General features: G+C 31.1%; 4 protein-coding genes and 1 pseudogene across 8 annotated transcripts in view; 2 read left to right on the top strand and 3 right to left on the bottom strand.

Annotated features, from left to right (window-relative positions):
• The window catches only part of LOC108456722 (ISWI chromatin-remodeling complex ATPase CHR11-like), a 75,338-nt gene that overhangs the window by 8,053 nt on the left and 39,533 nt on the right, over window positions 1-27,752 (top strand). The window contains exon 1 of one of the 3 annotated variants that reach the window (XM_053018745.1): window positions 15,208-15,217. The exons of the other annotated variants lie outside the window; for them this stretch is intronic. The gene's annotated coding sequence lies outside the window, so the exon portion shown is untranslated. Of the gene's footprint in view, window positions 1-15,207; window positions 15,218-27,752 lie in introns of those variants that run through there. 3 annotated transcript variants of the gene reach the window in all.
• Window positions 7,745-9,306, top strand: LOC108455216 (desiccation-related protein PCC13-62-like). The gene is made up of 3 exons (XM_053018749.1): window positions 7,745-8,100; window positions 8,184-8,409; window positions 8,818-9,306. The coding sequence occupies exons 1-3, from the start codon at window positions 7,769-7,771 to the stop codon at window positions 9,076-9,078; spliced, it is 819 nt and encodes a 272-aa protein (XP_052874709.1). The 5' UTR covers window positions 7,745-7,768; the 3' UTR covers window positions 9,079-9,306.
• On the bottom strand, window positions 10,154-12,019 carry LOC108455952 (uncharacterized). 2 transcript variants are annotated; one of them, XM_017754537.2, is made up of 4 exons: window positions 11,861-12,019; window positions 10,909-11,597; window positions 10,539-10,686; window positions 10,154-10,409 (listed from the first exon to the last, which is right to left on the bottom strand). In XM_017754537.2, the coding sequence occupies exons 2-4, from the start codon at window positions 11,405-11,407 to the stop codon at window positions 10,349-10,351; spliced, it is 708 nt and encodes a 235-aa protein (XP_017610026.1). In that variant the 5' UTR covers window positions 11,408-11,597; window positions 11,861-12,019; the 3' UTR covers window positions 10,154-10,348. The 2 variants fall into 2 exon arrangements, with proteins under 2 accessions (XP_017610026.1, XP_017610027.1); XM_017754538.2 differs by lacking the exon at window positions 11,861-12,019 and adding an exon at window positions 11,745-11,826.
• LOC108454150 (galactokinase-like) lies at window positions 16,035-21,689 on the bottom strand. The gene is made up of 13 exons (XM_017752491.2): window positions 21,390-21,689; window positions 19,988-20,172; window positions 19,713-19,759; window positions 19,432-19,526; window positions 19,239-19,321; window positions 19,103-19,171; window positions 18,776-18,961; window positions 18,526-18,660; window positions 18,293-18,427; window positions 17,692-17,762; window positions 17,520-17,597; window positions 16,924-17,065; window positions 16,035-16,381 (listed from the first exon to the last, which is right to left on the bottom strand). Exons 1-13 carry the CDS (start codon window positions 21,550-21,552, stop codon window positions 16,271-16,273), a joined length of 1,500 nt encoding a protein of 499 aa, XP_017607980.2. The 5' UTR covers window positions 21,553-21,689; the 3' UTR covers window positions 16,035-16,270.
• Window positions 25,697-27,389, bottom strand: LOC108455938 (WRKY transcription factor 23-like; annotated as a pseudogene). The gene is made up of 3 exons (XR_008270655.1): window positions 26,839-27,389; window positions 26,354-26,496; window positions 25,697-26,273 (listed from the first exon to the last, which is right to left on the bottom strand). The product of XR_008270655.1 is annotated as a WRKY transcription factor 23-like (transcript).

Here is a 27,752-nt window from a genome sequence, read left to right as displayed (position 1 = left end):
TTTATCGAAGACAAAGACTGGCCCCTCCCCCTCACCCTCACTCAGAAGCTTGGATAATTGCTTTACTGAGAACTCGCCATCCTTTTCATGATCCCATAAAATCCTATCCTCCACCTCCGGAACTAGAACAACACAACTCACCCTATCGATAAGCCGGCTAAGGATCCCCATCTCCCTATCCAAAAGAGGTCTGACGAAAATATCTTCCCAATTTATATTGCTAAAACCATAGTATGACGAATAATCAAACACTAAAGCATATTTGAGTTTAGCTAAACGAAAAAGCCTAGGGAAATCCACTTTTAATGGGTCCTTACCGCACCATTTATCCTCCCAAAATAATGTCGTCTTTCAATTCCCAATCTTCCAACTAAAATTTTTATCCCCTAACCATTGTACCACACTAGCATCCAATGAATTCTCAACAATTCCTCTCCACACCTTTGACATATCTTTTAAATTATTCGCACTGAATCTCCATCGGGCCACATTAGAACCATACTTTGCAAAAATCACTTTATACCACATCGCATTTTTATCTATCATAAAACGCCATCTCCATTTTGCTAAGAGGGCTTTTTTTTTTGTCCTAAGATTAACCACTCCGGCTCCCCCTTTTTCTTTTGGGCAACATATCTGTTTCCAACTTACTTTCGCCATTTTTCGTTTTCCATCAACCCCACCCCATAGAAAATTTCTCCTAATTTTATCTATTATTCTGATAACAGATTCCGGAACTGGAAATAAAGACATGAAGTAAATTGGCAGATTTGATAATACTGAATTTATCAACACGATTCTAGCAGCCCACGACATCGATCGACATTTCCATCCAGACAGTTTCTTTCTAAAGCTCTCAATTACAACCTCCCAAGTAGCCGCCCTCCTCGGATCTGCTCCTAAGGGGATACCTAGATAATTCATAGGCAATTTCCCAATCTTACATTTACAAATTGCAGCCATATGATAAAGAAATTCCTCGTCCACCTCAAACCCTACAATGCAAGATTTTTTAAAATTTATACTCAAGCCCGAGAAGACCTCAAAGCACCGTAGAATATATTTCATATTTTCCACCCCCTGTTCCTCTGCTTTTAAAAACAAAATAGTGTCGATGCAAAGCGTAAATGAGTGATCATATAGCCGGGATAACCCCATGAATACCCACTACTAATCCCAACGCCCCAGCCTTTTCTAATAACAAGTGAAGCACTTCCGTAATCAGAATAAACAAGAATGGGGATAAAGGATCACCTTGTCGCAACCCTCTGCCTAAATAAAATTCGTTCGAAGCCGAACCATTTACCAGAACAGCCGCTCTTGCCGTAGAAACACATTCCAACATCCATCCAGTCCATTTGACTCCGAAACCCATCTTTTGTAGCACTAATTCTAGGAAATCCCATCGGACGCAATCGTACGCCTTAGAGAAATCGAGTTTAAGAATCAAGTTTCCTTCATTACCCACCATTTTATCCATCGAGTGAATCACCTCATTAGCAATGAGTATGCCATCAAAAATCTGTCTTCCTCTAATAAACGCACATTGGGTCTCACTCACCAAATTGCCTATAACCGCCTTTAACCTTTGAGCCAGAACTTTTGCTACAATCTTATACAGTAAACTAACCAAACAAATTGGGCGAAAATCAGCAATCTCATTAGGATTATCCGTTTTTGGAATCAAAGCTATAAACGAACAATTGATAGATTTTTCCAGTTTTCCAGTTCTATGAAAGTCTGACATCATTCTAAACACATCCTCTTTCACTAAATTCCAGCATCTTCTGAAGAAGCACATATTAAAACCATCCGGTCCAGGAGCTTTGGACTCCTCACAACTCCAAATAGCATCACGAATTTCCTCTAGTGAGAAAGGAACCTCCAGTTTTTCGGCTTCACTCTCCTTTAATCTCTTAAAGTCTAACTCCATTTTCATCCTCCAATTCCTCCCACTCCCCCGAAAATAATTTTTGAAAAAATCAAACACTTTCATTTTTAATTCCTTTGGATCATTACAACAAGACCTCCCTATTTTCATTCTGTAAATGGTCTTTCTTTTTGCTTTTATCTTTACAGCTCGATGAAAAAAGGCCGTGTTCGTATCTCCCTCTTTCAACCACATCATTCTTGATTTTTGTCTCCATATTGATTCCTTGAATTTCATTGCTTCAAATATCTCCACATTCAATCTTTTTAACTCCTTCATTTCGCCTTCGTTTAACACTCTCTGATCACTAATTCCATCCAGCATCTTAATCCTTTCTTCGCACTCCACAATTTTGTTTTCCAATACATTGCGATAATCCCCGTTCCATTTCTTCAAAGCCCCTTTTAATTTCCTCAACTTCTATGTTAATTGCCCGTTCAAACTCCCCATAATTGACCATTTTTCCTCTATCAAACTTGCACATTCCTTATTCCTCAGCCACCCGTTTATGAATTTAAAAGGCCTAGGACCCCAATCTATTTCGGCATCAGCTAATAGAATTGGGATATGATCAGAAACTGATCTCTTTAAACCCAGCTGCTGAAGATCCTTAATCTTAATCAACCAATGTTCTTCCACCAAGAATCTGTCAAGTCTGCTTTTTTTATTATCGGGACCATACCAAGTAAACTTCTTTCCCACCAATGGCAAATCAATAAGCTTACAATAAGAATTATATTTTGAAAGATTCTTATGGTCATTCAAATGAAATATTTTATTTGGAGATGAACTGTAAATGAAAAAAATAATTTTCGTGTAACCTTTTTAATAGTAAATGTTAATTGTGTCCCAATTTGGTTTTGTTTGATTCTATTTTATAGTATAGGGATTAAATTGATTCATTTAATAATAGAGAAATGAATTTGATATTCTAATCACTTTGTAAGTAAAAATCTTAAAGTCTCACAATTTTATCAAATTTAACCCATTTTATCTTACCAAAAAACATCTAAAATGAAGACATGGGATTGAGGTTTTTGGCCACGAACAAATTCTTATGACATCTGGGGTTTATGCAGTAATTGATTAAACCATGAAAGAAACATGATCCATGGAGTCCAAATTAAGAATGTAAGCCGTCATAAACAAGCAATTGTAACGGCTGCTTTTGCTGTTGTTGTTGCAGTGTGGTGGCAATCATATAGTCTGGTAAGAAAACGAGTTACATGCTCATGCTTCTCAAAGTTTCCATGATATTCACATAAAAAAACATGCAATTTTTTTGTTTTCTTCTATAACCAACATGCATGATTTTCATTATCATCTTTAACGAGTCTTTTATTTTTTTTGGTCTTTTTTTGCCTATATCTACTTACGAAGAAGTGGTTAAACATTGAAATTTTAATTTTTATATGTTATTTTTAATCTTTCGATACTTTAATGTGAATTTGAGGTAGGGATAAACTGATTTTTTTTTATTCAATAGGTATTTAAATTTAGTAATTTTTATCATTTGGTTTTTTTTAATTAATTAGTCCTTATACTTAGGTAATTTTCCTCAATCTGATCATGAACTTAAATTCAGTTAAGATGTGACGATGTGATGCTATAAGAGAATGCCATGGCATCACACAAAATGCTTTAAATTTTAAAGAATATAAAAAATATATATTAAAATATTTTAGTATAAAAACTACCAAGTTTAAAAACCAAATCAAGAAAAACTACCAAGTTTAGGAACTAATGTAAATAAAAAAAGTTCACAGACTAAAGTGGAAAAAGTTTTCAAGTTTAAGGACTAAATGTTGACATATCTCTCTAACTAATGTTAATAGTTTTATTATTATTACTTAATTAACATAAAGATGTGTTTTAATAATTCATTTCTTTTGATTAGGGATGCCTAGCCCTTAAAATAGGAAATTTGTATTTTAATTCCTTTAATTATAAGTTAAATATGGTAAAATTATAATTTAATATTTTAAAATTATAAAATTATGATTAAATCCTTAGAAAAATTATAAAGCTATAAGATATTTTAACTCTTATAAAAATTATAATTCAATTTTTACCCTCCAAAACAACTTCCTGGCTTGATTAATGTTTTTTATTACATAGGAGCAATTTCACCAGCGGTGTAAAACTTTTGGGACAAAATTATAGAAATATGATAATGGATCATAATTTGTAACTGAATGAGATAATATATAGTGACGATGTTATTGACCCTTTTTATATATAATATTAATTATTCTATTTTAATTAAGGGTTAAATTAATAAAATATTTAAATATTAAGTGTCTAATTGTCACTATACCAAAAATTATCCCTCTTTCTTTTAAATCAATCGTCGATTCAACAAATTTCAGACAGTTCGCTCAAAACCCGGTTCAACCTTTTTGTTTAGACTAATATATCAATTGGATTCCAATCTAATTGATTTGGTCCGATTCCAATAACCATAATACAAAGACAATGGTTTCCATTAAACCAAATCCTTCATGGCTAACACATCAATCCTCCAAGTGAATGTACTTGGTAAGTCTCTTTATTATAAGAACTATATTAAATTAATTATTCTACTATTAAATGAATCGATTTAGTTTCAATACCATAAAAAAGAATTGTCGTAACCATTTTTTTGAAAAAAACGGGAATCGACTTGGATTTTGAAAATGAAAACGAAAAAACTGGAACCGCCACCAATCTTTTTTTAGGTGCGATCGGATCACCTTAAGTTAATCATTTTAATAAAGGTTAAGATTTACTAAAACGATAATTTTTGTTCTACGAAAATCAGAGAATGAGTTCGGGAGTCGGTTACGCACGGGGAAGGATCAGCACCCTCGATACGCCCAAAATTGGTACCTAGTCGATTAATTAGTGTCTTAGTGTCGAAAATTTGAAAACTTGAAAGAATTTAAAATACGATCCCTCTTTGTAAAGAAAACGCTCAAATGCTAAGGACCTCCTCGTCTCACAATATAAAAGGTCATATCCAGTAAGTTAGGACACGACATTTTGAATTTTCGAGACCGAGCTTGCCTTTTATATATAAATTCGTGTATTTCAAAAGGTTATTCAGTTAATTAAGGTGAACGAGGAAGATCGAAACCCAGTAAGTTAGGGCACGTTTCCTCGAATTCCCAAACACCGAATATTGCCTTTACTTGCAAAAATCTTATTTCGAGGTAACAAAATGTCATACCCAGTAAGTTAGGGCACAACACCTCGCATCTCCGAGAATAAGCATTTTTAAGACTTGTATAACAATTTAAAAGAGTATTCCGTTATTTAAATTAAATGAGAAAAATCGAAACCCAGTAAGTTAGGGCACGATTATCTCAAATTACCAAATACGGAATATCACTTTTATGAAAGAATTATTTTAAAGTATTGAGTAAAAACATGATTTATAATGAAACATAAATGCTATGGTATTAATATGTATAATGACACAATGATAGATGTGATAGCGTCAAAAAGCAATTATATAGAAAAAAAATGAAACAATAGTGAAGCTTAGAAATATGTAAATGTAAACACGTACGTGAGGAAAATGGAGCAATCGAACACGCGAGCGAATAAATAAACAAACGAATGTAAGAAAAATGGTAAAATAAAATGACAATGGTAATGATAATAATGATAAAAAAGGTATATACATATATGTATTTAGGTACATACATAATAATAGAAGTAATAAGACATATATAAAAGAAATATATACATACATAATAACAAGAATATAATGTTAAAGGATACGCATGCGTAGTATATAGAAATGTATACGTAATAAAATTATATGGTATATATATATATATGTGTATAAAACATAATAGAGGTGAAAATAGGTATAACAAGAATATGGCGTTAAATATATATATACTATGATATTAAAAATGTGTACATAATATATATGTTAGGAATAATAGTAAAAATAACCGTTAAGAATAAATAGGTATAGTAATGGTATATACATATCGAAATAATAACAATGTGACCAAAAAAAAATTATGAACAATATTACGTAAATATATCGTATATTTTAAAAATGAATACCGATAATATTAAAAGTATGTACATAAAATATACATAATATATAAAAGAAAAATATAAGTATATAATGCTTAAAGAATAGGCACAATACAATGTTAATATAGGTATGTATAATGTGGAGTATAATATATAGATATATATATATTAAAAGAATACATATGAGGTTGTCAAATACATTAACCAAAATAATAATATTAAAACAAATTAATAATACTATATGATATATATGTATATAATACTAAGTAATAATAATAATAATAATACCATGCTAATAAATAAAATATAATAATGATAGCAGTAATAAAATATAATAGTATGAATAATATTAAGACTAAAATAAAATAATGAGAAAAAGTAAAAAAATGGACAAAAGTGAATTAACAATGAAGTTAAGGGGGGAATTTAAAATAAAAGGACCCAATTGAATGCGCGCACAACATAGAGGGACCGTGGAAGCAATTATTCCTTTTGATCAGAACGCAGTGCACCAGCAGGGGCTAAATTGGAAAGTGTAATAAATTATAGGGCCAAATTAAAATACAAGAAAAACTTGATTGAAAATCATAGAAAAAGCGGAAGGACCCCGCGCGCAATTAGCCCCTAAGAACGAAAACACGCGGATCCTGAGTGGAGCGGGTCGGATCGGGTCGGGTCACTTCAAAACGACATCATTTTTGGGTCTTGGTCTGGGCACCAAAACGGTGCCGTTTTGGTAGGCTATAAAAGCCTAAAAACTTCTGAAAAACTTTCATTTTAGCTGCTAAAGAAAAAAAAGGGAGAGAGAGAGGGGGGAGGGAGATTCCCGGCAGAAGAGCCAGCCACCGTTGGGTCCCCGGGCCTCCGTGCGCCGCCGTGCCAGCCACCGTACACGGTGGCCGGAAATTGCCTCAGGTATATATTTTTTACCTTTTTTTTTATTTTTTTGTTATTATAGATTTAAGGTATGTCTTTTTGCTTATATTATGTATTTATGTATGTAAAGAAACTAAAAAAATATAAAATACATGAAAATCACCTTAGGTTCGGGTTTGATTTCCCGTATACTAGATTCTTCTGATTTGGTATTATTTGCTTTGATTTGCTGATTTTTCTTCTTTTTGAATGCCTCTCTCAAAAAAAATACAAAGTTTTCAAAGGCTTTATATAGCCGTTTACAAAAGGTTTTGGTTCAACTACTTGTCATTTCTTTTTAATTCTTGCAGGAAGAGTGGGCAGTGCTAGTAGACGTCGGTAGTGGAGCAGAGGGGAGCACATGCTGGCGTCGGTGGTGGAGAAGAGGGGAGCACCTGCTGCGGCTAGGGTTCTCTTAGTTCTTCCTTCCCCTTTTTTTTAGTCATTGTGGGCTAGGGTTTTGGTTCTGGGTAGTAAATTTGGGCTTATTGGGCTTAGTTAAATTTGGCCTGTACAAGAATCAAATAATGTCAAATTAGAATAGATGTAACATTTAAAGTTTAAAAAATGTCATTTATTGTTTAACAGAGTTATATTTTGAAAGCTTTTTATGTTCTTCGAATGAAATATTTTGTTTGGAGTTGTACTGTAAATAAAAAAAAATAGTTTTCATGTAATTTTTTAAATAGTAAATGTTAATTGTGTTCCAATTTGACTTCATTTGATTCTTTTTTATAGTGAAGGGATTAAATTGGTCTATTTAATAGTAGGACTAATTTGATCCGGTCCCTTTAATAGAGGGACTTCATAGGTACTTTCACCGTTGCCTATATATAAATAAGGGCAATGCCCCTTGAGACATGCATCAACATCAATTAGGTAAAAACCATGGCATTGGCACCTTGCTTTGTTTCCTTTGCAGCTATTGTTTTCATTTCTTCATTTATAAACTCTCTTCTTCTTCCTTCTGCACACCCTTTAGACTTAAATGCCACCATATTACCCATCTTTGATGTGGATTTGTTGGAGTTTTCTTTGAACCTCGAGTATTTAGAAGCTGATTTCTTCTTGTTCGGTTCTTTTGGCCAAGGCTTAGAAAGGGTAGCTCCTAACTTAACTCGGGGTAGTCCACCTCCTATTGGTGCCCAAAAGGCTAACCTTGACAGTATCACCAATGGTTTGATCCTTCAATTTGGTTACCAAGAAGTTGGCCACATAAAGTCAGTACCTATTTATATATATGTGTGTGTATGTATGTATGTATGCACTTGAATGTGATGACTAGATATATGTATATTTGCAGGGCAATTATAAACGTAGTGAGGGGGTTCCCAAGGCCACAACTTGATTTAAGTGCATCAACATTTGCAAAAGTGATGGACCAAGCATTTGATAGGCCATTGCAACCCCCATTTAATCCTTATGCTAATAATGTTAGCTTTCTCATTGCTGCCTATTTGATCCCTTATGTTGGACTTACCGGCTATGTTGATACTATCCCCAAGCTCTTTAGCACCACTTCAAGGAAGGTAAGCCACCATTTTAACCCATTTTTTCAGTTTTTTTAAGCTTTGTTGCAGTAGTATCCTTTTAAATCAACAGTTGAAAAAAGAGAGAGATAAAGGAACACTAATCCATTGTTGATCATGAAACATATGGTTTACATCGAAAAATGTAAGTTTACCTTTTAACCAATTCAATTAGTTAAAAAAAAAAAGAAGAAGAAAAACTGAATTAAAAAAAAAAACAATGCATTCAGTAACCAATTTAATAAATTCTAGGTTACTTGCTCAATTTCCTAATTTTTAACATAGCTTGATCAAACGGCTACAGTCTTCTGAATATTATTTTTTAACCACAATCATTTATTTATAAAGGATTTCATGAAATTCCACCATAATAAAATCTCACCTTAGACGTAACTTTTTTGTTTGCAGCTGGTTTCAGGCCTCCTAGGGATAGAATCTGGGCAAGATGCTGTTATAAGAGCATTACTATATCCGCTTAGACAAGTGAAGGTTCCTCCGTATGATATAGATGTAGACGAGTTCACGAGACGGATTTCAAACCTTAGAAACACACTAGGACGTGCTGGGAGCAAAGATGAAGGCCTTACGGTTCAAGTAAATGAGGGAGCCGAAGGCAGAGTGCAAGGCAACGTGCTCGCTGGGGATCAATTCTCGCTCGCCTACAATTGAACACCGGAAGAGATATTGAGGATTGTGTATGGAAGTGGCAATGAAAGCATCCCTGGTGGGTTCTTTCCTAAGGGAGCTGGTGGAAGAATTGCTAGGTCCCATTTACCCAATGGTTACCATTAGCGTAACATGGTAATGTAGCAAGTAATATATGTTGTACTGTTTGGAGCTTAGATGTTAATCTAAACCATAATAATTAAATATGTTTTGAATAAATTCTGTTATTACCTACTTTTGAGATTGATAGAATAGTACATTTTTATTTACGTTAGTTTAATATGTAGTGACAATGATAGTGACCCTTTTCATATATAATATTAATTATTCCATTTTGATAAAAAAATATTAAAAACGATAAATTATGACATATAGGATCGATCTCAAATCGGAATCAATTATAACTTTTGACTTTTCAGATCGAGTTTAAATCAAATAAATTAATATTTAATTTTAAATCAAATCAAATTACATTGAGAATAATCAAGTCCGGGTTAAGGTGGGAAAAAACCCGAAAGGTATGGAAGAAGTTAGAGACAGATTAAACAAACAAGCACACGTGAATACACATGAACTCAACATCTGGATTTGGTACAAATTCAAATCAATCCTAAAATTAAATATTCTATTATTTAAAAAATTAAAATATTCTAAATCAGATCAAGCTCTAAACATCTCATGATATATTTTAATTATGATTTTATTACCAAACTCTTACATCACTTGCAAAATGATACCATTATGAACTGTACAATCCATTGAGAAAGAAACAACAAATGTTCCATAACAACAAAGAAAACCCGAAGCTTCATTTTTCTTCAAGTATATTCATATCCGACACTAATAACGTATAGATCTTTAAACACGGATATATGATATATCTATGATGCGAAAAATTTTGAAATACAAATAAAATCTTGGCTAAAATTAAAAATATCCGTGTCGTAACAACACTTACACCCGAATCCAAAGTCCAGGCTCAAAAAACATATATATATAGGTATATAGTTATTCAGATTTGTAAGTCAACTTGCAAGAACATAATTATTGTACAATTTTTTTTTTTCAAATCACTGGGTTTTCAAATTTATTATACTTTATTATTATTATTTGAGATTTGAGAATCATGGCCAAAAATTTACATGGTAATTTCACTCGATCCCTTTCAGCTTTATTCAAATAGCATACAACAGTCCGGGGATGAATTACCAGGAAAAGTTAAACTCCAGAGATACCAAGGCTGTTAATACGAAACATCTTCTGGAGAAATGGCTTATCCTGAAGATCTTTTCGGCTTTTCCCAAGGGTCTAGACCCGCAACCTGTTCCACTAAACTACAAAAAAGAAAGCAGACTTGAAAATCACTACCATTGCTTCTATTATCTTAATTGATTCGGTTTAAGTACCCAGAACGTATAGAAATGCAATATCAAGTTGTGTTGCCGATATGAAGGGTTACGTACTAGGGAGATCCCGAGTCGGGTTGGTTTGGTATGTTGGCAGATTGTTTCCCTGAGAACTGGACTGAAATTAGACCGCCCTTCACTGCTCTGGCTCCGGCTAGCACAGGTGAACCTTGGAAACTTGTCGGTCTGTTCCCGGATGACATTCCTGCATAAAAACAGCAAACAAATTTTAAGCTATATTCCGGGCTTGGAAACCGAGGTTGCATATATAGTATCCATCCAATAGAATTGAATACCAGATAAATTGAGACAGAGATATCAGGCATCTTTACCGCCAATCACAATGAAATGAAGCCATAAACAAATCATATACACCATAAATAATGCAATGGTCATACCACAAGCTGCAAGATAGTGAACACATTACCTTGAAAGATCATGACAATACAAAAAATGACGGTAAACACAGCAGCAAGCATGTTGTTGGTGCTGTTAGAAGATGTCGCTCCCATTCCCTTAGCAGCTTTCATCTTCTTCAAGGCTTTCAAACGTGCACGTTTCAATCTCGCAAGTTCTGCAATCTCTTTAATCAACTTCTGGTCGGCCGCATCCAAGGACGGAGCTCGTGGTGGCCTAGGAGGTTTAGGAGGTTTCTTATAACCCAAGCTTTTACGTTTCTCCTTCGCTAATCGGTTGTCCTTAGCATCTTTACCGTCGCCATTCGTGTTCTCCACACAAACACTACCACAACTCGACACATCACCAGACAACGACACTCTATCATCGGCCAAACCACCTTTAACCTTAACAACGGGTCGGCTAATGTCTGAAATAGGGCATATGCTATAATCTTCTTTTTCTCCTCTAGCATTATCAATGACCCCATTTTCAATTCCAAGTTCTAAATCTTTATCTCTAGGAGCCATATTAATCAACCAATCAAAATCCTAACTGTCAGAATCTCAATCTATACAAATACATTACAAATTTGGGGATTTTTTCAGATTTAAAAATTCACACAAAAAGCGCGGCTTTAAATAAATGCAATTTAGCTTTGTTATTGAACTTACTACCCAGAAGAACACTTTCACTATCAAACCTCCAATGAGCAGAACCCTGAAATAATCAACAGAATATAAGAGATTCAATCACAAAATCATAAAATCCAAAACCCCCCAAAAAAGAAAAAAAAACATCAAAAGCCATTGGAAACAGAGCCAATGCATAAAAAGCAGGAAAAAAATATAAAAACGATTCAAAAACCTGAAAATGTACCAATGAAAACCCCACATTCATCCATACCCAATAAAGAAAATAGGGTTCTTTATCAGATAAATAACAATAAGATATATAAAAAGAATATATATATATATATATACCTTCCAGTGAAAGCAAGAAAAATACCCAGATCCAATGCTGAAACAAGAGATAGGCTCTACTTTAGTTCAGTCTACAAAAGCTTAATTTATATATAGACCGAATCAATTAATGCAATTTAGAATTTTAATAGCTTTGGATTAAATTAATTAATTAGGAAAAGGAAGATATTAAGGGTGAGGAGGGAAATTGGAAAGTACTAGGTAAGTGGAAACTGACAGATTTCAAATTTGGGTAAAACTACCTAGTAGATCCCTTTATTATAGAAACATTATCAGTTTAAACCTTTTATTATTAAAGAGATTTAGTATTTAGAAAACATTGTTAAATGCGGTTTTGCAATTGAACTATAAATTAAAAGAAAAAAAATTCATATTATTTTTTAAAATAATAAATATTAACTTTATTAAAATTGGATGTTATTTGATTTTCTTTGATTAGAATATGTAACATTAATTTTGATTATAATTGATTTACGTATATTATAATTATGATAGTAATTATTATTGTAATCATATAAATATTTGAAATGTATCAATCATATTATTGTAAAATTTAGAACCCATCACATGTTTTCAATAAAGTTAGTGACTTGATGTTAAAAATAAATAAATTTTTTAAGAAAATACTCACACAGTTAATTAAAAAATAATGTTGTAATAATTTTGAATTTAACAAAATAATTTTAATAATATTAATAATTGGACCTGAATTTTAAAATCTAAAAGTTGAGAGAACTAAATTTTAAATTTAGAAAAAATAAAAAGCTTATGACATATTTTAATATTAAAGTTGATAAAATCGATGAATTCGATTTTAAAAATTCTTAACTGATAATTAACTGATTTTTACTGACTCGTAGTATGTGACTTGTCATGAAAGAAAATAATAATGTATTTGGATTAATTGCAGCTGAGTTCATTGCTTTGGACCCATTTGCTTAAACATTATCAGATACGATGTTTGCTGCAATAATTCATCAAAGAAAAATCCATATAATATATATAACCCTAAATCCTAGCATCAACTTTAAGAGATGATACGTTAATGAATCTAAAATTTCATGAAATAAATTCTTTTTTTTAAAGAAAGTTGAATAAAATGCAAAAGAAAAATAGATACTTTAGGCGTAATTTGCTGTATTTCTATGCCCTACCATGTGAGAGTCCCCCCCACCCCCCCCAAAAAAAAAAAATCTGTTTATTGCCCAAGTGGGTGCATCCATGCATTCATATACGAAAATAAAGGCAAACTACACTTAATCACACTAAATTAATAGTAAAATTCAAAAAGTTATAAAATGGTAACTGAATTATTTGAAAGTTTTCGTTTTAGTCATTAAACTATTCAAAAGTTTTTATTTAAGTTATTAGGTTGTTAAGTATTTTTTTAAGAATACGATTATCAAGTTCTAAGCGACAATTCGATGATCGGTGCAGTAGATCAATACTCATATCAAAGGGTAGAAGAATATACTTTATGTTCAAGTCGATTTGGCGATCAATATCGAAGATTAGAAAAAATAGTTGTTTGGACTTTTGTTCTTAGATTCATAGTGTTTAAAACTGCTTCATGAAAAAATATATATATAAAAGAGGAAGAGAAGCTTTCGATTAATGCAGAAGGTGAGAACATATAAGACCATACAACAGTAATTATAATAGTTCAATGACTTAAATAAAAACTTTTGAATAATTAAATGATATTTTGTAACTTTTAAATCAAAATGTAAACTTAATAATAGTTTAATCATACCAAAAAATTCAAACAATCTTACTTCATTTTTGAATGAGAGTTACTTCTTGTTATTGTTTGGGATTTGATTTTTATTTTTGTTTTTGAATTTTGATTGAATAGATTTGAATCATTAATTTTTTATCATTAAATTGAATTAGGTTGAATTTAGATTTAAATTAGTGAATTCCTAAGTAATAAATGATCTAAACACATGTATTTATCATTGAGTTAAATGATGGAAAGCATAATTTTTTTATGAAAATTATGTAAAATTTGAAAGGAAAGTATATGAGGCTGAATTTCAAACAATTCAACAGTCACATCATGAAAATATCCTAAAAATGCAAGAAAAAGCACTAGGGTCCACGTGGTAATTGAGCTAGTTTGAAATGTTAGAAACTAATAAAATTATGGCATTATGGATATGAAATTATACTTAGAGAAAGTTTATAACTACAATTATAATTTCAAATATTACATCTACAAAAATTAAAGGAATTTATTTGAACTAACGATTTATAAAAGATGATATTTAAATTAAAATAAATTTAAGAATAATTTATATATGATTAATACATAATATCGGTTAAACTTGAATATCAAAATTATATAGTCTTGGCATTTGACAATACTATTGTTGAGGGATGTTCGAATTTTTTCTTGAGAAAGAAATATTCAAAGTGTTGTCTACTTAGGAGTTAATGGACTCCCTAAACGTTGAAGGAATTATCTCCATGTCAAGGTTGTCTCCCAACTCCCTGGAGAGCCTTGAAGGGTATACAAAATGGAAACATCTCTGTTGATATAAATGTAACATGTAATAGCTCACGGAAGGTATTAGTATTATGCGTAATATTAACCATAGAAAACACATTCACGGAGATTTGAACTAGCCACCAGGACATATATAATCTTATCTTTGTAATACCATCTTCCCCGATAAGTTATTTATACTCTCAAGGTTCAACCCTGCCAAGGGGAAGATTATCATTTCATCTTGAAAAATGAATGTATAATTAAAGCGTTTTTAGTTCTATGAACCAAACCCTTAAGACAATTACTCATGCCACACTAACTCTCTGCAGACTATAAAACATAATCTTCCTCAAAAGACAATACATTTAATTGTTGAAAGTCGAATCGACTATCCAATAAATGAAACTTAAAAAGACTTTTTCTAAAAAGATCTAACCCCGCAACAATTACTACAACTTCATTGGCATATGGATTAAGGTCATAATTCTGTACTTCATAATCCGAAAAAATAGAACCCTAGACTTTGTCCAATACTACCACGGCTTCATTGGCAAATGAGTTGAAATAATAGTACTACACTTCAATGTCAACTTTATTACAAAATGAATACGAATCCTTGCAAGTATTTAAGAAGATTGATCTACACGTGTTCATAAAATCTTCTCTATGCTTCACCTCAATTAAGATTTCGTAAAGTTGTGTCCAATGTAAAATATGATGTTTAGAGCATCATAAAGTACAAAATCAAATCTTCGAAATAGTTTCGTGATAACAATAAAAGTAATAATATATTGTGTACAATAATTTAATAATTATAAGATTGATGGGTTGTCCATTTTAAAGTTGAATCAATGGGGACTGGGGGGGCAGGCCAGAAGTTGGGATAATTTTTAACTTTATTTAATGGTACAAAGGCACGTGGGCTTGGATCTTTTCAATCCACTATAGACCACCATCCAATCCGAAGACAACACCAACTAATCTTCAGTATTTTTCTTCATGCAATGAACGAGAAGTTTCGTACTAATTACTATTTTAATAAATAAATATTATGTTAGAAAATAAGAAAAATAAATATTTATTTATTTATGAATATTATTATAATTTTTATTTTAAAGTTTTTAAAAAATTTAATTTTAATTTTTAAATTATATAAACTCTTGATTTTTAAAAATAGAATTAAATTATAAAAATGTAAACATTTAATGACTATTATACCAACAAAAATAGACCAGAATATTAGATTTTGATAACTGAGTATTCAATGACTATTTTAACTAACTGGATATCTGGTGACTATTTATTTAGTCGATGTTAGAATGATTGAATTAAATTAATTAATCAACTTTTTGATCATTCAATTGAATTGATAAAACGACTAAAGTGGCTAATAACTCGAACACCAAAGAACCGTTGATCGATAAAGCTTCCAAACTTCGACCACCAGTCACCACCATTGTTGATTGGGTCCCTTGGTCGGGAGACTATGTACAAAGAAATATCTTTCCAGTCCACCACAATCAAAACAATCACCCATGTTATGTTTGCTAGCTAGCACAAAATATACTGACCACGTACGACTCAGGGTTTTTTTTTTTTGTATTTATAATAATAATAACTTCCAAAAATTAAGGGAAAAAAAAACCATATTCAAGTCGGTCTTAGGATAAATAAAAGATGATATTGACGGAAGAGAAACAGACGGGAAATAAATTAATGGCTACCTGCTCAACATCACTAATCCATTTACATAGAGCGAAATCAGTGTCCAATTTGTCTAAAACCATACACAAAACGATCAAATTTTTATTGAATTTTGTTGTTCTCTATTCCCTAAACTGATTTTCCTTTTTTTTTTAAATCTTCGGCATGTGAAATTGAAAATGTTATGGCACAACCGATAAGTTAAATGAAACGTACTAAAATTTAAGAATAGCAGCACCACTTGAAGGCTTTGAAGCAAACACATAGAGACCAAGGTCATTCTGATTTATCACACCTTTGTCAATCCTAGACTTGTAGAATTGTTCCTGAAAACATAATAAAGTCTTAATGCTTGCCGTTATATACATGCATGCACACACACACACACACACACATCCTGGATCTCGTGTCAACTGTGCAAATCTTTTCTTACTGGCTAACTTGATGCTTGCTTAAATATACAAAGCTGGGTTTAAAGCTTGCTCATATTTATATATATACACACGTAAAATCACGTGTGTATATATACTAGATTATAGAATATGACATATCCATGATATGGGTGAAAAAAAATATTTATAAAAATTTTGTTTAACATACAAATGAAGGTTTGATTGAAATGGTGAAATTGAAGTTATAAAAATCATGGTGGTCTAGGTTCAAATCCCCATCATAGGGATATTATCTTATAAAAATATAGAAAGATTGAAACATCTTGCTATTTTTTGTAATAATAAGGGGTTTTTAGTCATTTTCTTCCTGACTTGGTGTCAGGAATGACTCGGGACAGTTACAAGCTTAACTAATAGTATAATATGATGCCTTTAAAACGGAAATAAATAGAGAGAGCTTGCACGGAGAGCTATACCTTCAAATTGAGGATGAACTGTGGTACGATACTCTCTTTTACCAAGGCCACGGCACAACCACCCCATCCAGCTCCGGTAAGCCTTGCTCCCATAGCGCCATTGTCTCGGCATACTTTTACAATTTCCTCCAACTCCGGGCAGCTAGTAAAAAATTAAAAAAAGTAAGATAAGTGACACTAACCAGCAGACCATGTGAACTTGCCATCAAAAGAAAATACAGTCACAGTACATAGAAAACCCCCATAAGCAAAACAAGCCAAGCCAATCGATTTTTGATATAATCACGGAGAATAGTGTTAACAGTAATATAAGATAAAGTTATCTTGTAATTATTGCCTTACAAGACATAAAGTCACGTCAGTCAATATCAGTACTACAAAGAGGACGAGTAATATAGGTCGAAAAAACTTTATCATACATAGAAAGAAGGTAGCAAATCATCCTTTTTTAAGGAGATTTCAGTTGTGACCGAAGGAGCAGTGTGACAGATTCATGTTAAACATAAAAAGGGCCACTAAATCGTGCTTTTAACAAGTTTTCAATTACAATCTTACGAACAGTTCAACAGACTCGATGTACATTCTGATAGTTGTACCTGCATTCATAAAGAACACTACAGCTGTGGTGGCTTTCATTCATAAGATTGCCGAGTTTCTTGAGCTTTTCCTCCTCGCTGCACAAATTTATTAATAATCATTAACTATCAGTTATGAAACAACTTCAGCATTCGGACAGAACACAGCCTATTGTTAAAATTTGAAAGTCACCTTAACTTTGATGCCACAGTATCCTTGAAAGCATAAACACGCTTGGCTTCAGAGTAGACATGAGCAGCTCTCTGGAAATTAAGAATCAAGAAATAACTAAAATACTCCATAACTTAACCCAGTATATCAACATGTTTCTAGTGAAAATGTTAAAGATGTACAAAACGGTCTAAAGACCTAAAGTTTCGCATAAAGATGAAGACAATATATCAGGATCACTGGTACTAGTTCCAGTAAGGGAACCGGTAATAAGGAGTGTAAAGAGAAACTAGGGTTTAACCCAATTGGTTTATGCAGCGACCCTTAAGTGGTGGTTTTCCGGTAGGCTTAGGATTCAAATCTTAGCATCTGCAACCCCTTTCTTATTCCCAAGTTACAACCCCCTTCAAAAAAGCGTAATGTGAGTGGTAGCCACCGTGCTACACAAAAGTCCAAAGGCAATTTTTTTGCATTTAGAGAAGCACCTCAAAAAGTCACTATTGATTGAAGAAAATGTATATATTATGGAACATAACTGCAATTAACTTTTTTTTTAAAAAAAAAATCATAATTGATAATAATATTAATTTGAAAAAATAAATTCAACTTCAAACAAAAGTACCTGATGCAACTTGAAATGCTTGGCCGCTTTTAGCACATCTAAAGAAGTTGGGTTATCACGCAAGATTGATGGAAGATCCTTCTGAGTAATTTTCTCAACCTCTTGAGCAGTATACGGCTCCTCTTTCAAGAATTCCTGAAGCAAAAGTAAAGTTTGATGTAAGACTGTATAATTTCTAACGAAAAAAGAAATCACCGCAATATCATGGCGGTAGAAAATTAAATAATAGAAACCTTGACTGCAAGGACAGGGTCATTAGAACCTTGACCACCAGCAAACTTCACACATAATCCTTCCACATCTGAAAGAGTTTTGACTTTTGATATTGCTTCTTGTGGCTTCATTCCCAGCTTTATACCAAGCACGATCTGAAACGTTGAGCGCATTGCGAGTGTCCAACAAACAAAGACGGTAGAATTAGAAATGCCATGATGCAAGAAACCCCCCAAAAAGTTGTAATTTCAGTAAGGAAATGTAACTTACAGCTGCCAGTCGGCATTCCACAACTCGGTTATTATAATTTGTTGCAGCTGTTACAGCTTTTTGAGATTCTGCCAATGAATGGGCTATCACAAATGTACCACCAGCAGGTAGTTGCACGTCAGTTGCACGAATAGGGTTGAAATCTATTAGCTCAGCAAACCCATTTTTGGCCATAACGGAGATTGCCTGTAATAATTAAACAGGGTAGTAAGTTACAAACGATTTTCAATAATAACAGAGTAAATTTAAATAACTTCAAATTATAATGAGGTAGCATGTTAAGCATCACAGCAACTCAGGAAAATTAAATGTAGGAAAAAGTGAAACCTGGTCCATTCCACCTGACTGTGTTCCAATGTGTTGTTCACAAATACATGTTACTTGGGCAATTTCTTTCTGTTAAAGACGCAGATATTAGTATTTCAAATTTTGACTTGTGGTTACCAATGCAAAGATATAATACCTTTGGGAAGTTAACACCAACAGCAGCCATAATAGCAATTGCAGCTGAGCAAACCAAAGCTGCAGAGCTTGATAGACCAGAACCTGAAACAAAAAAGATGATCCAATTTCTATAAAGAAACAAACTACCACCACGTAAAGCTAAATTTTTATTCAATTACCATCAAAGTTATGCAAGTGGAGCAAAAGAATACCTGTAGGAACTGTTCCATCAACAAGGACATCAAGGCCCACTGGCTTACCTACATTCACTCCTTTTGACTTGGCATATTCATAAAAACCCTTATACCTGCATAACATGGATGGACAATACCATTTTGAAGGGATCCATTGCAATACAAGAATAGTCAATATATATGTCACTATGAAGTGTCTTCACATACTTGGGAAAAGGATAGAAACATCAATAGATTGTATTGACTGTCATTGTCAAATAGAAAACATATACAGGGAAAAGAAGAATTTAATATCTCACCCACAAATGAAGTAATGGCCCCATTTATGATTCTTCAAGTCAATTTCCTGCACAATAAACAATACCAGGCATTTTAACTCAAATGAAGAGCAATCCTTAAGCCAACAAACCAACACAAGAAGGAAGTCAGCATTTTTTTTAATGCTATAGAAACTAATGCAATCAGGGAATGGTAGTTAAATAGGTAAACTTGCAGATGAACATTTAACAAGTAACCTAATCAACTGGATAACTATAAGAAGAAAACGAAAAGGTTAGAACATTGCTAAAGTTACCTGGTTAGGATCAGCAGGATAAGTACAGGTAGCATACTTATCATTGACATTAGCAATTTTTAGAAGCTTTTCAGCCTCCCCTTCTTTGTGCTTTCGGATTGCCACAATCGTGTCTTGCCTGATTGCCATAGGCAACACTGAGTATCCTTCATAGTCAATGTGTTCTCCAATTAAGTTCACTCTCCCTACACATAAATAGCCATTAGTTGATCAAACGATTAAAAAATAACCACTTTTCACAATTAAAACAGTCAAACCACTCACAAGAGGAAGTGAAAAATGACCATCTTCCTATTTTAATTAATTGTTTTGATTAGCCAATCAATGTAGCCTATTTTTCTCAAAACATTTCTCAACAAACAACTAGAAATTTTTCTAAGGTAGATTTCAGAACTTGAATTTCAAAAATAGTGCAAATTGTGTGATAAAACACATAAATATGACAATGATGATTAGTTCTCAAATCTATGCATTTGTTGGGTGCTTATTTACTATGTGAAATTTGAAATTACTAAGGATATCTGTGAATCTGAAATTTATGTTTTTATATCTTAAATATATAATAACACTAAATCTCAACTAATTTAAGTATACATTTTTTCTCCTCACGATTTATAGAGTAATTGAAATCTAAACTCAAATGTCTCAAATTCATGTTCTTAATCGTACTAACTGAATTCGGAATATATAATCATGCTAAAACTCAACTAATTTAAATATGCATTTTACTCCCCTCACGATTTATAGAGTAATTGAAAACTAAACTCAAAGCTTTCAAGTTCCTGTTCTTAATCATACTATATAAATTCGAAATATATAATCAAACAGAAACTTGAATAATTTAAGTAAACATTTTATTCTCCTCGTGACTTATAGAGTAACTGAAATCCAAACTCAAATGTTTCAAATTCATATTCTTAATCATACTAACTATAGATTTTACTCTTCTCACGATTTATAGAGTACTTGAAATCTAAACTCAGAGCTTTCAAGTTCATGTTCTTAATCATGCTAATTGAATTCGAAATATGTAATCATACTGAAACTCAACTAATTTTAAGTAGAAATTTCATTCTCCTCGAGATTTATAGGTAATTGAAATCTAAACTCAAATCTTTCAAATTCACGTTCTTAATCATACTAATTGAATTCGAGATATATAATCATACTGAAACTCAACTAATTTTAAGTATAAATTCCATTCTCCTCACGATTTATATAGTAATTGAAACCTAAATCCAAATTTTCAAGTTCACGTTCTTAAACATAACATTAGAATTTAACACACACACACACACACACACACACAAAATAAAAAAAGGAAACAGTCTTTCATCCAAAAAAATCAAAGTCAATTTTCCAGCTTATCGCTCAGCAACAGCGAGAACATAGAAAAGCAAACCTGGAGATCGAGCGAAGACATCGGGAGAATGACCAAAGACTTTGACAAACTTGGACTTCAATTGATCGAACCTAAGCTGAGCTTCTTCCAGCTGAGATCCTTCGCCGTAGACCAGTTCTAGTGAAGAGTAAACCGGAACCGGAAGGTCTTCGTGCTTCGCCATTGCTCTCTTTGCCTCTCTTCCGGTCACTGTAGCCTGCAATTTTTTTTGAGTGATTGATTCCCTTACGAATAAAACACACCGAATCAAAATCTAAATAATTTCGAATCGATTGGTCCTTTTTAATAATAATCGCTCTTTTATTTATTTATTTTATTTAAAGCCATATTTTACGTGGCAGATATCCATAACGAGAGGCATCTCTACTAATTAAAATGTCTAATTCTAAATTTCATCCCTTTATTTATAAAATTGAGAAATTAATCCCTCTAATTTGATTTGTCATATCCTCTTACTTTACCAAAAAAAAAAGTAAATCCAGTTATTGATAAACTCAGACAATTGATTTTTGTTACTTTGATTACATACAAATTGTTGAATTGTTAATTTATTTTGCAACTCAATAATTTAATAACAAAATTTAATAGTGGTACTCAAATGGATTATTTTTTAATTTCGTGAAATAAGAGGATTGAATTCTAATAAATTAAAGTAAAGAGATTATCTTGTCGATTTTCATAAATAAAGTGATGAAATCATAAATATACCATTAAAATAAAACAAATATATATGTATATATCTAAAATTTTGAATCAATCCAATATCTCAATCATGTTTATCCTTAAAATTATTTTATCAATCTTTTATATTTAAAATAATAGTAATTAGATACTTTTGAAATATTAATAGTCTATAAAAATATATTTTGTTGATTGAATTTATCTTTTATGATTGTAAAAATTAGAAAGACATGAATTCTAGCACATTTAAACATGTATAAAAATGGAAATTTGAATTTTCTAAGTGTTTTGCTACTAAACAAAAAGCTAAAATTTATTAGAGAGAATATTGTGCTTCTATAATAATTGAAAGATGGGTTATAAAAATGAAGGAAGACCGTCAAATGAAAAGTTAATTAAGTGTTGGCTTTGTTTGAGTAATAATTAAGGTTTTATTTGAACCATAAAAATGTAGTTTATTTTAACAAAATGATAAATTCTAGACGTTTTTAGAATAGTTTAGCAAAAAGTATAATCATAATGACAAAGACAAAATTAGTGTCGTGGGCCATTTTGATCGAGTTTAATATGATTTTAATATAGTTAATTAAGTCATGTTGAGAGAAAGGATTTATAATATTATTATATCTAATTAATATTTAAATAAATTATTAAAATAATTATTTTAATTATATTTTAATCACTGAATTGTTACTTTTTATTAAAGATAAAACTGTTAAATATTGATATATAGATATGAACTAACAAAATAAATTCAATGGGTCAAAGGGTTGTCACCCTAGTTTCTTTTTTTTCTTTCCATTCAAAGGGTCAAAACGTATTTAGAAGAAAAATAGCAATAGATCCTATTAGCAATGCAAAAACATTGTAGCAACAATAAATAACGGAGGACAAAATCCATGTTCTCCAAAATATATATAGCTTGAGCCTTGACCCCTAAAATATAAATGGGTTCTGGTTTGGGTCTCAAGTGACCAAATAAACGGGCATGGAAGAGGTGGAAAACCTTTGTTGGTGCTCTATGCTAAGTTCCCTAAGATTAAGATATGGAATCTCTAAGTCCTCTTTTCTTGTAGGTGTCAAAGATCCAGCTAAGGGACCCAAATATGGTCGGCTCGAGGTGGTTCTATAAGGCATGGTTGAACTGCTTTGGCTCTCATTTATGCAAACAGATTCGGACATTGAAGACTTGAAAGCTCGAGCCTTAACCCAATGACATTTGGTAGCGACGGGATTGCATCGGCAGTTGTTTAGGGTTCATGAAAGAAAGGTTTTGCTTTTTGTTTAGAATGACTTTTGACTTAGGTAACATTGACCTGAAATACACGTCTACAATTATCATCGGCGTTAGATTTCCGTCACTTTTTAATTGAAGATAACGATTTAATGATTAAAATGTAATAAATGACTATTTTATTACAATTAAAGTTTAGTGACTAAAATAATTTAAATCATCGTAAATGACTATTTTTATAATTTACCATTTATATTTTAATTTGATATTATTAAAAAATTATTTCAACGTGATTAGTCGTAATGGGTATTTTGAAAAAAAACTCATCTATTTAATAGGAATAATTAATGACGTATTATAAAAAATAGAAAAATCAAATTATATCATACTAAAATATAAATACTAATTTTAAAATTTAAATATAGTAGGTTGGCTATAATCATAATTTAACATTAAACTATCTATACATAATACGATGGTTTTACCATTTGATTTAATAAAAATATAATTGGAAATTTTATTTTAAATTAAATTTTAAATAATGAATAAATCATTTAAATCATTATAATTGTTTTAAAACCCTTAAAATTTTAATAAATATTTAATATCTAATTATAATATAATTAAATTATATAAAAAATTATATAAAACCCAACATTCCAGTGTATAACTGTATATATAGAATGATTAAAAGTAATTTGTTCTTATAAAATTATTGGAGTATGCTTGATTAATACTAGTTTATTTTCAAATGGGCAGTCCAATAATAATCCAAGATTGAAGTGGGCTTTATTAGTACCCAAAACTCAATTTTGATGATTTATGCATGTATCATATAGGTTAATTATTCGAATAAAAAATTTCACAAACTAATTTAAAATATAATTATATATCTCTAGTCAAACAACATTTTATACTTAGAGTTTTTTTACTCACAATGTATTAAATTTTTATTATCTTTATAATATATCGCATGTATTACGTATTTTACCAGAGTCATATATGTATTTTATATTTTGTATCTTTATTGCTTGGTGTAACTTTAAGAATAAACTTGATAGAGGTTGGTTGAACCGTGAATCATTTTATCTTAATCTTTTTCACTTTAAATACGGATATCGAAAATATTAATATTTAAAGTAAATTATATCTAAAGTCATTAAATTATTAGTAAGTTTATATTTTAATTATTTAGCCTCAAAATGTTATAAAACAGTCACTAAATTATTTAAAATTATTATTTAAATCACTAGACTATTAAATTTAAAAAAAAGAAAATCCAGTTAATAAATTTTAAATAACAATTCAATAATCAATATAATGAATCACTACTCATCGATGAGTAAAAACATAATATATATAAATTCATAACTTATTCATGAAGTATATGTAAAATATTCACATATAAAAGACTATTAATTGTATGAAGCCAGCTGTTGTAGCGTATGGAAAATCTATTCTTCCCAATAGTATGGCTCCCACTATAGGAGAGAAAATGAAAGATATACTGGTAAGACCATTTGGAAAAAAATAAAAGTTTATGCAGTCTTTAAATATATGATTTTAAAATTATTAAACATTATATGGCCATATATATATATATAAGCATAGCTGGTCAGCATGTTAAGAGACATCCTAGGTAAATTTCCCAAGTATATGATTCTTCAATAAATTATTAGTGAAATAAAAATAATAATAATTTTATTTAAATATATACTCAAAATTTAAGAGAAATATGAATTTCTAAACCTTAAACTTACGATGTACTCTAAAATTTTAAATCTTAAATTATAAATTCTAAATTAAAATTTGAGATAAAATAATAATTATAATTAATATTAGGATTAATATTTGATGTATTATTAGTATATAGGTCTTATGCACCATTAGTTAATAATAAAATGACACGTCATCATTTATGTAAAATAAAAATTATCAAAGGACTTAAAATAAATAATATTAACTTAATAAACATAAATATTAATTATAATTATTTTATTTTTTTAAGTTTTAGGTTTTGAATTTCAGATTTAAGATTTTAAATTTTGAGCTTGAATTTATTTATTTATGTATAACTATTACAATTAATAATTTTTAAATAAAATTATTAAGTTATCAAATATTTTTATCTTACCCAATAATAAAATGATATACTGTGCACGCATCGAATATTATTCTTTTTCTAAAATGCACCTTTTTTTTTGAGTTTTTCCATAAAGTTCAAGAATTTTCTCTTTTATACGTATAGTAATTTCCAGTCTTCCGTAAAAACTTTTCTCGTCAACCAAACAAAACCTAACCCTAAATATTTCTTCATCATTGCATGGCTGCAAATTAATGATAAAAATAAATAAACAAATGACTAGACTAAAGCAGAAAATGGAATAAATAATTAAAAAAAAACACCATTAGTGAAAATTCTCTAAATACAAAAAGTAACTACAAGAAAAAAACCAAATACAAAAGGGTAGCCGGAGGCATATAAATATTATACATGTAATAATGGCAAAAAGTGGGTTCTCTTTGTTCAAAAAATAAATCTCCCCAAAGTTAAAAAAAGTTACATACCATTAATTATTAACTAAAACCCCAACTTTTTTTTACCCTACACTTGTTCATTAGCCTCGTTCCTCATCTTAATTGGAAGCACAATATCTTGAAGAAGCCCATGGTCTCTAATTAATGAAGCTGAAGAAGAACCATTAGGGCTAAAACATGGATTCAATGGAGACAATGAAGCATACATATAGGGTTGTTCTACTTCTTGTTGTTGCTGATCCTGGTACTGATGATGGACCATAAATGATGGGGTCAAACCGATATTACCGAAACCGCTTCCTCGAGGCGGCACCGGACACGGATGGGTGTGTTTGCCTTCGTAAGTGGTGATAATGATCGTCGTATCATCGAACGATCTCTCGACTCGTTTCTTCACACCACATCCGCTACTAGTGCAACGATAATAGCTTCTGCTTTGTATGATATTATATACAATAAGTATTTTTTTAACCGCAACAATAATGTTAAATCAATTAATATTTTTACGTACCTTGGATAAGGGCTGTTTTTGACAGCTTTTTGGCCATATTTTCTCCATCTATAACCATCATCTAAGTGATCAATTTCAGTCTTTGTGATGAATGCAAATCTGGGTTCCTTTTGCTTTTTTGGTTCTTCTCTTTGTGTTTTAACCTAATTTTTCCCATAAAATTATTAAAAAATGTAATAAAAAGAATTAAAAAAGTTTCTTTAAAAAATCATAAGTGAGATAGATCGTATTTTATATGTCTAATAAATAAATAAATTAATTAATCTATAAATAAATAAATTAATCTATGTACATAAAATTAAAAATAAATTAATTCTTTAAAAATTTTATTATTTTTACTACTAAAATTATTATGACCGATGAAATAACTGAATTATTATACATAACACATCATGTTGAATTATAAATATCCCAGATAAATAAAACGCATTCTAACAAATGCTATAAAGTTATCTATGATACTTTTACGGACTCTTTTAACTTACCGTTTCTTTGTCTTGTCTTGTTCTTCATCATCACCGGCGTTAGTACTTTCTTCATTAATATTCGCAGCTTCATTCGATAAAGACGAGATGGAAGACGAGTTCGGCGTTGCCGGCGGGTTGTTTAAACACTCTGAAAAATCCGACACGGTGGAATACGGCTGCGATTGGAGACCAGCTTGAGGCTTCTGTTCAGTGTCTAGTTGTAGTAATGGTGGTGAAAGGATCAAAGCAGGCTGCTGTATAAAGGATTCGAAGAAATCTTGATGAATACCGAGCAACTCCATGAAGCCTAACGAATCCCACTTATCTCCTCCACCATCACCACCACCACTTTCGGCAGCTGCCGTCGAATTCTCATCGGAAAATCTCATATTTGCAAACGAATTTTTTTTTTTTCAAAAAAACTAAATCAAACCCAGAACTTTATTTTATCTTTGCATTGCATTACACCAATAAGAAATTATCAGATAAGATTAGAAAAAGAAATACCCAGAGAGAGAAAATGGGAAGTGTTTTTGGGTGTTGAAATGTGAAAAGGACCTTGCGTGTTGGGAATTTGGAGAACAGCTTGGAATTTTATACAAGAAGAAGGTGACCGGCAATTGTCGGTTAATTATGACTGCTGTAGCTGACGGTGGAGGGACGGTGTTGGAGCCATTTATTGCTTTTTCTTTTTTCTTGAATAACTACACCATGATACTATTTTGCATTTTGATTATTAATTTCAAAAATTATAAGATAATTATTAAATTATTTAAAAAATTTATTTACATTATTGAATTATTTAAAAATTTTCATTTAAGTTATCGAATTATTAAGTTTTTCTCTAAAAAGTTTGACAACAAGGGTGAAGTCAAAATTTTTATTTGAAGGAGTAAAATTTGAATTTGAGCTAAAATGTAATTTATTTATTG

Source organism: Gossypium arboreum, chromosome 9, assembly GCF_025698485.1.
Source record: "Gossypium arboreum isolate Shixiya-1 chromosome 9, ASM2569848v2, whole genome shotgun sequence".
In the NCBI taxonomy this organism is placed as follows: Eukaryota; Viridiplantae; Streptophyta; class Magnoliopsida; order Malvales; family Malvaceae; genus Gossypium; species Gossypium arboreum.
The sequence above is the reverse complement of the archived record's forward strand: the minus strand, read 5'-3'. Positions and strand labels throughout refer to the sequence as shown.

Bases quoted from the DNA above. Each gene is read 5' to 3' on its own strand.
- LOC108455216 (XM_053018749.1), top strand. From the start codon at position 7,769: ATGGCATTGGCACCTTGCTTTGTTTCCTTTGCAGCTATTGTTTTCATT. The intron at 8,101-8,183 runs GTCAGTACCTAT...GTATATTTGCAG, and splicing joins CAAGAAGTTGGCCACATAAA to GGCAATTATAAACGTAGTGA. The intron at 8,410-8,817 runs GTAAGCCACCAT...TTTTGTTTGCAG, and splicing joins TTAGCACCACTTCAAGGAAG to CTGGTTTCAGGCCTCCTAGG.
- LOC108455952 (XM_017754537.2), bottom strand. From the start codon at position 11,407: ATGGCTCCTAGAGATAAAGATTTAGAACTTGGAATTGAAAATGGGGTC. The intron at 10,687-10,908 runs GTAATGTGTTCA...GTTTTTATGCAG, and splicing joins TATTGTCATGATCTTTCAAG to GAATGTCATCCGGGAACAGA. The intron at 10,410-10,538 runs GTACGTAACCCT...TCTTTTTTGTAG, and splicing joins CCCGACTCGGGATCTCCCTA to TTTAGTGGAACAGGTTGCGG.
- LOC108454150 (XM_017752491.2), bottom strand. From the start codon at position 21,552: ATGGCGAAGCACGAAGACCTTCCGGTTCCGGTTTACTCTTCACTAGAA. The intron at 19,172-19,238 runs GTATTATATCTT...CGTCTTTAACAG, and splicing joins TTGGTGTTAACTTCCCAAAG to AAAGAAATTGCCCAAGTAAC. The intron at 17,598-17,691 runs GTGACTTTCAAA...AAATTTGTGCAG, and splicing joins ACTGTGGCATCAAAGTTAAG to CGAGGAGGAAAAGCTCAAGA.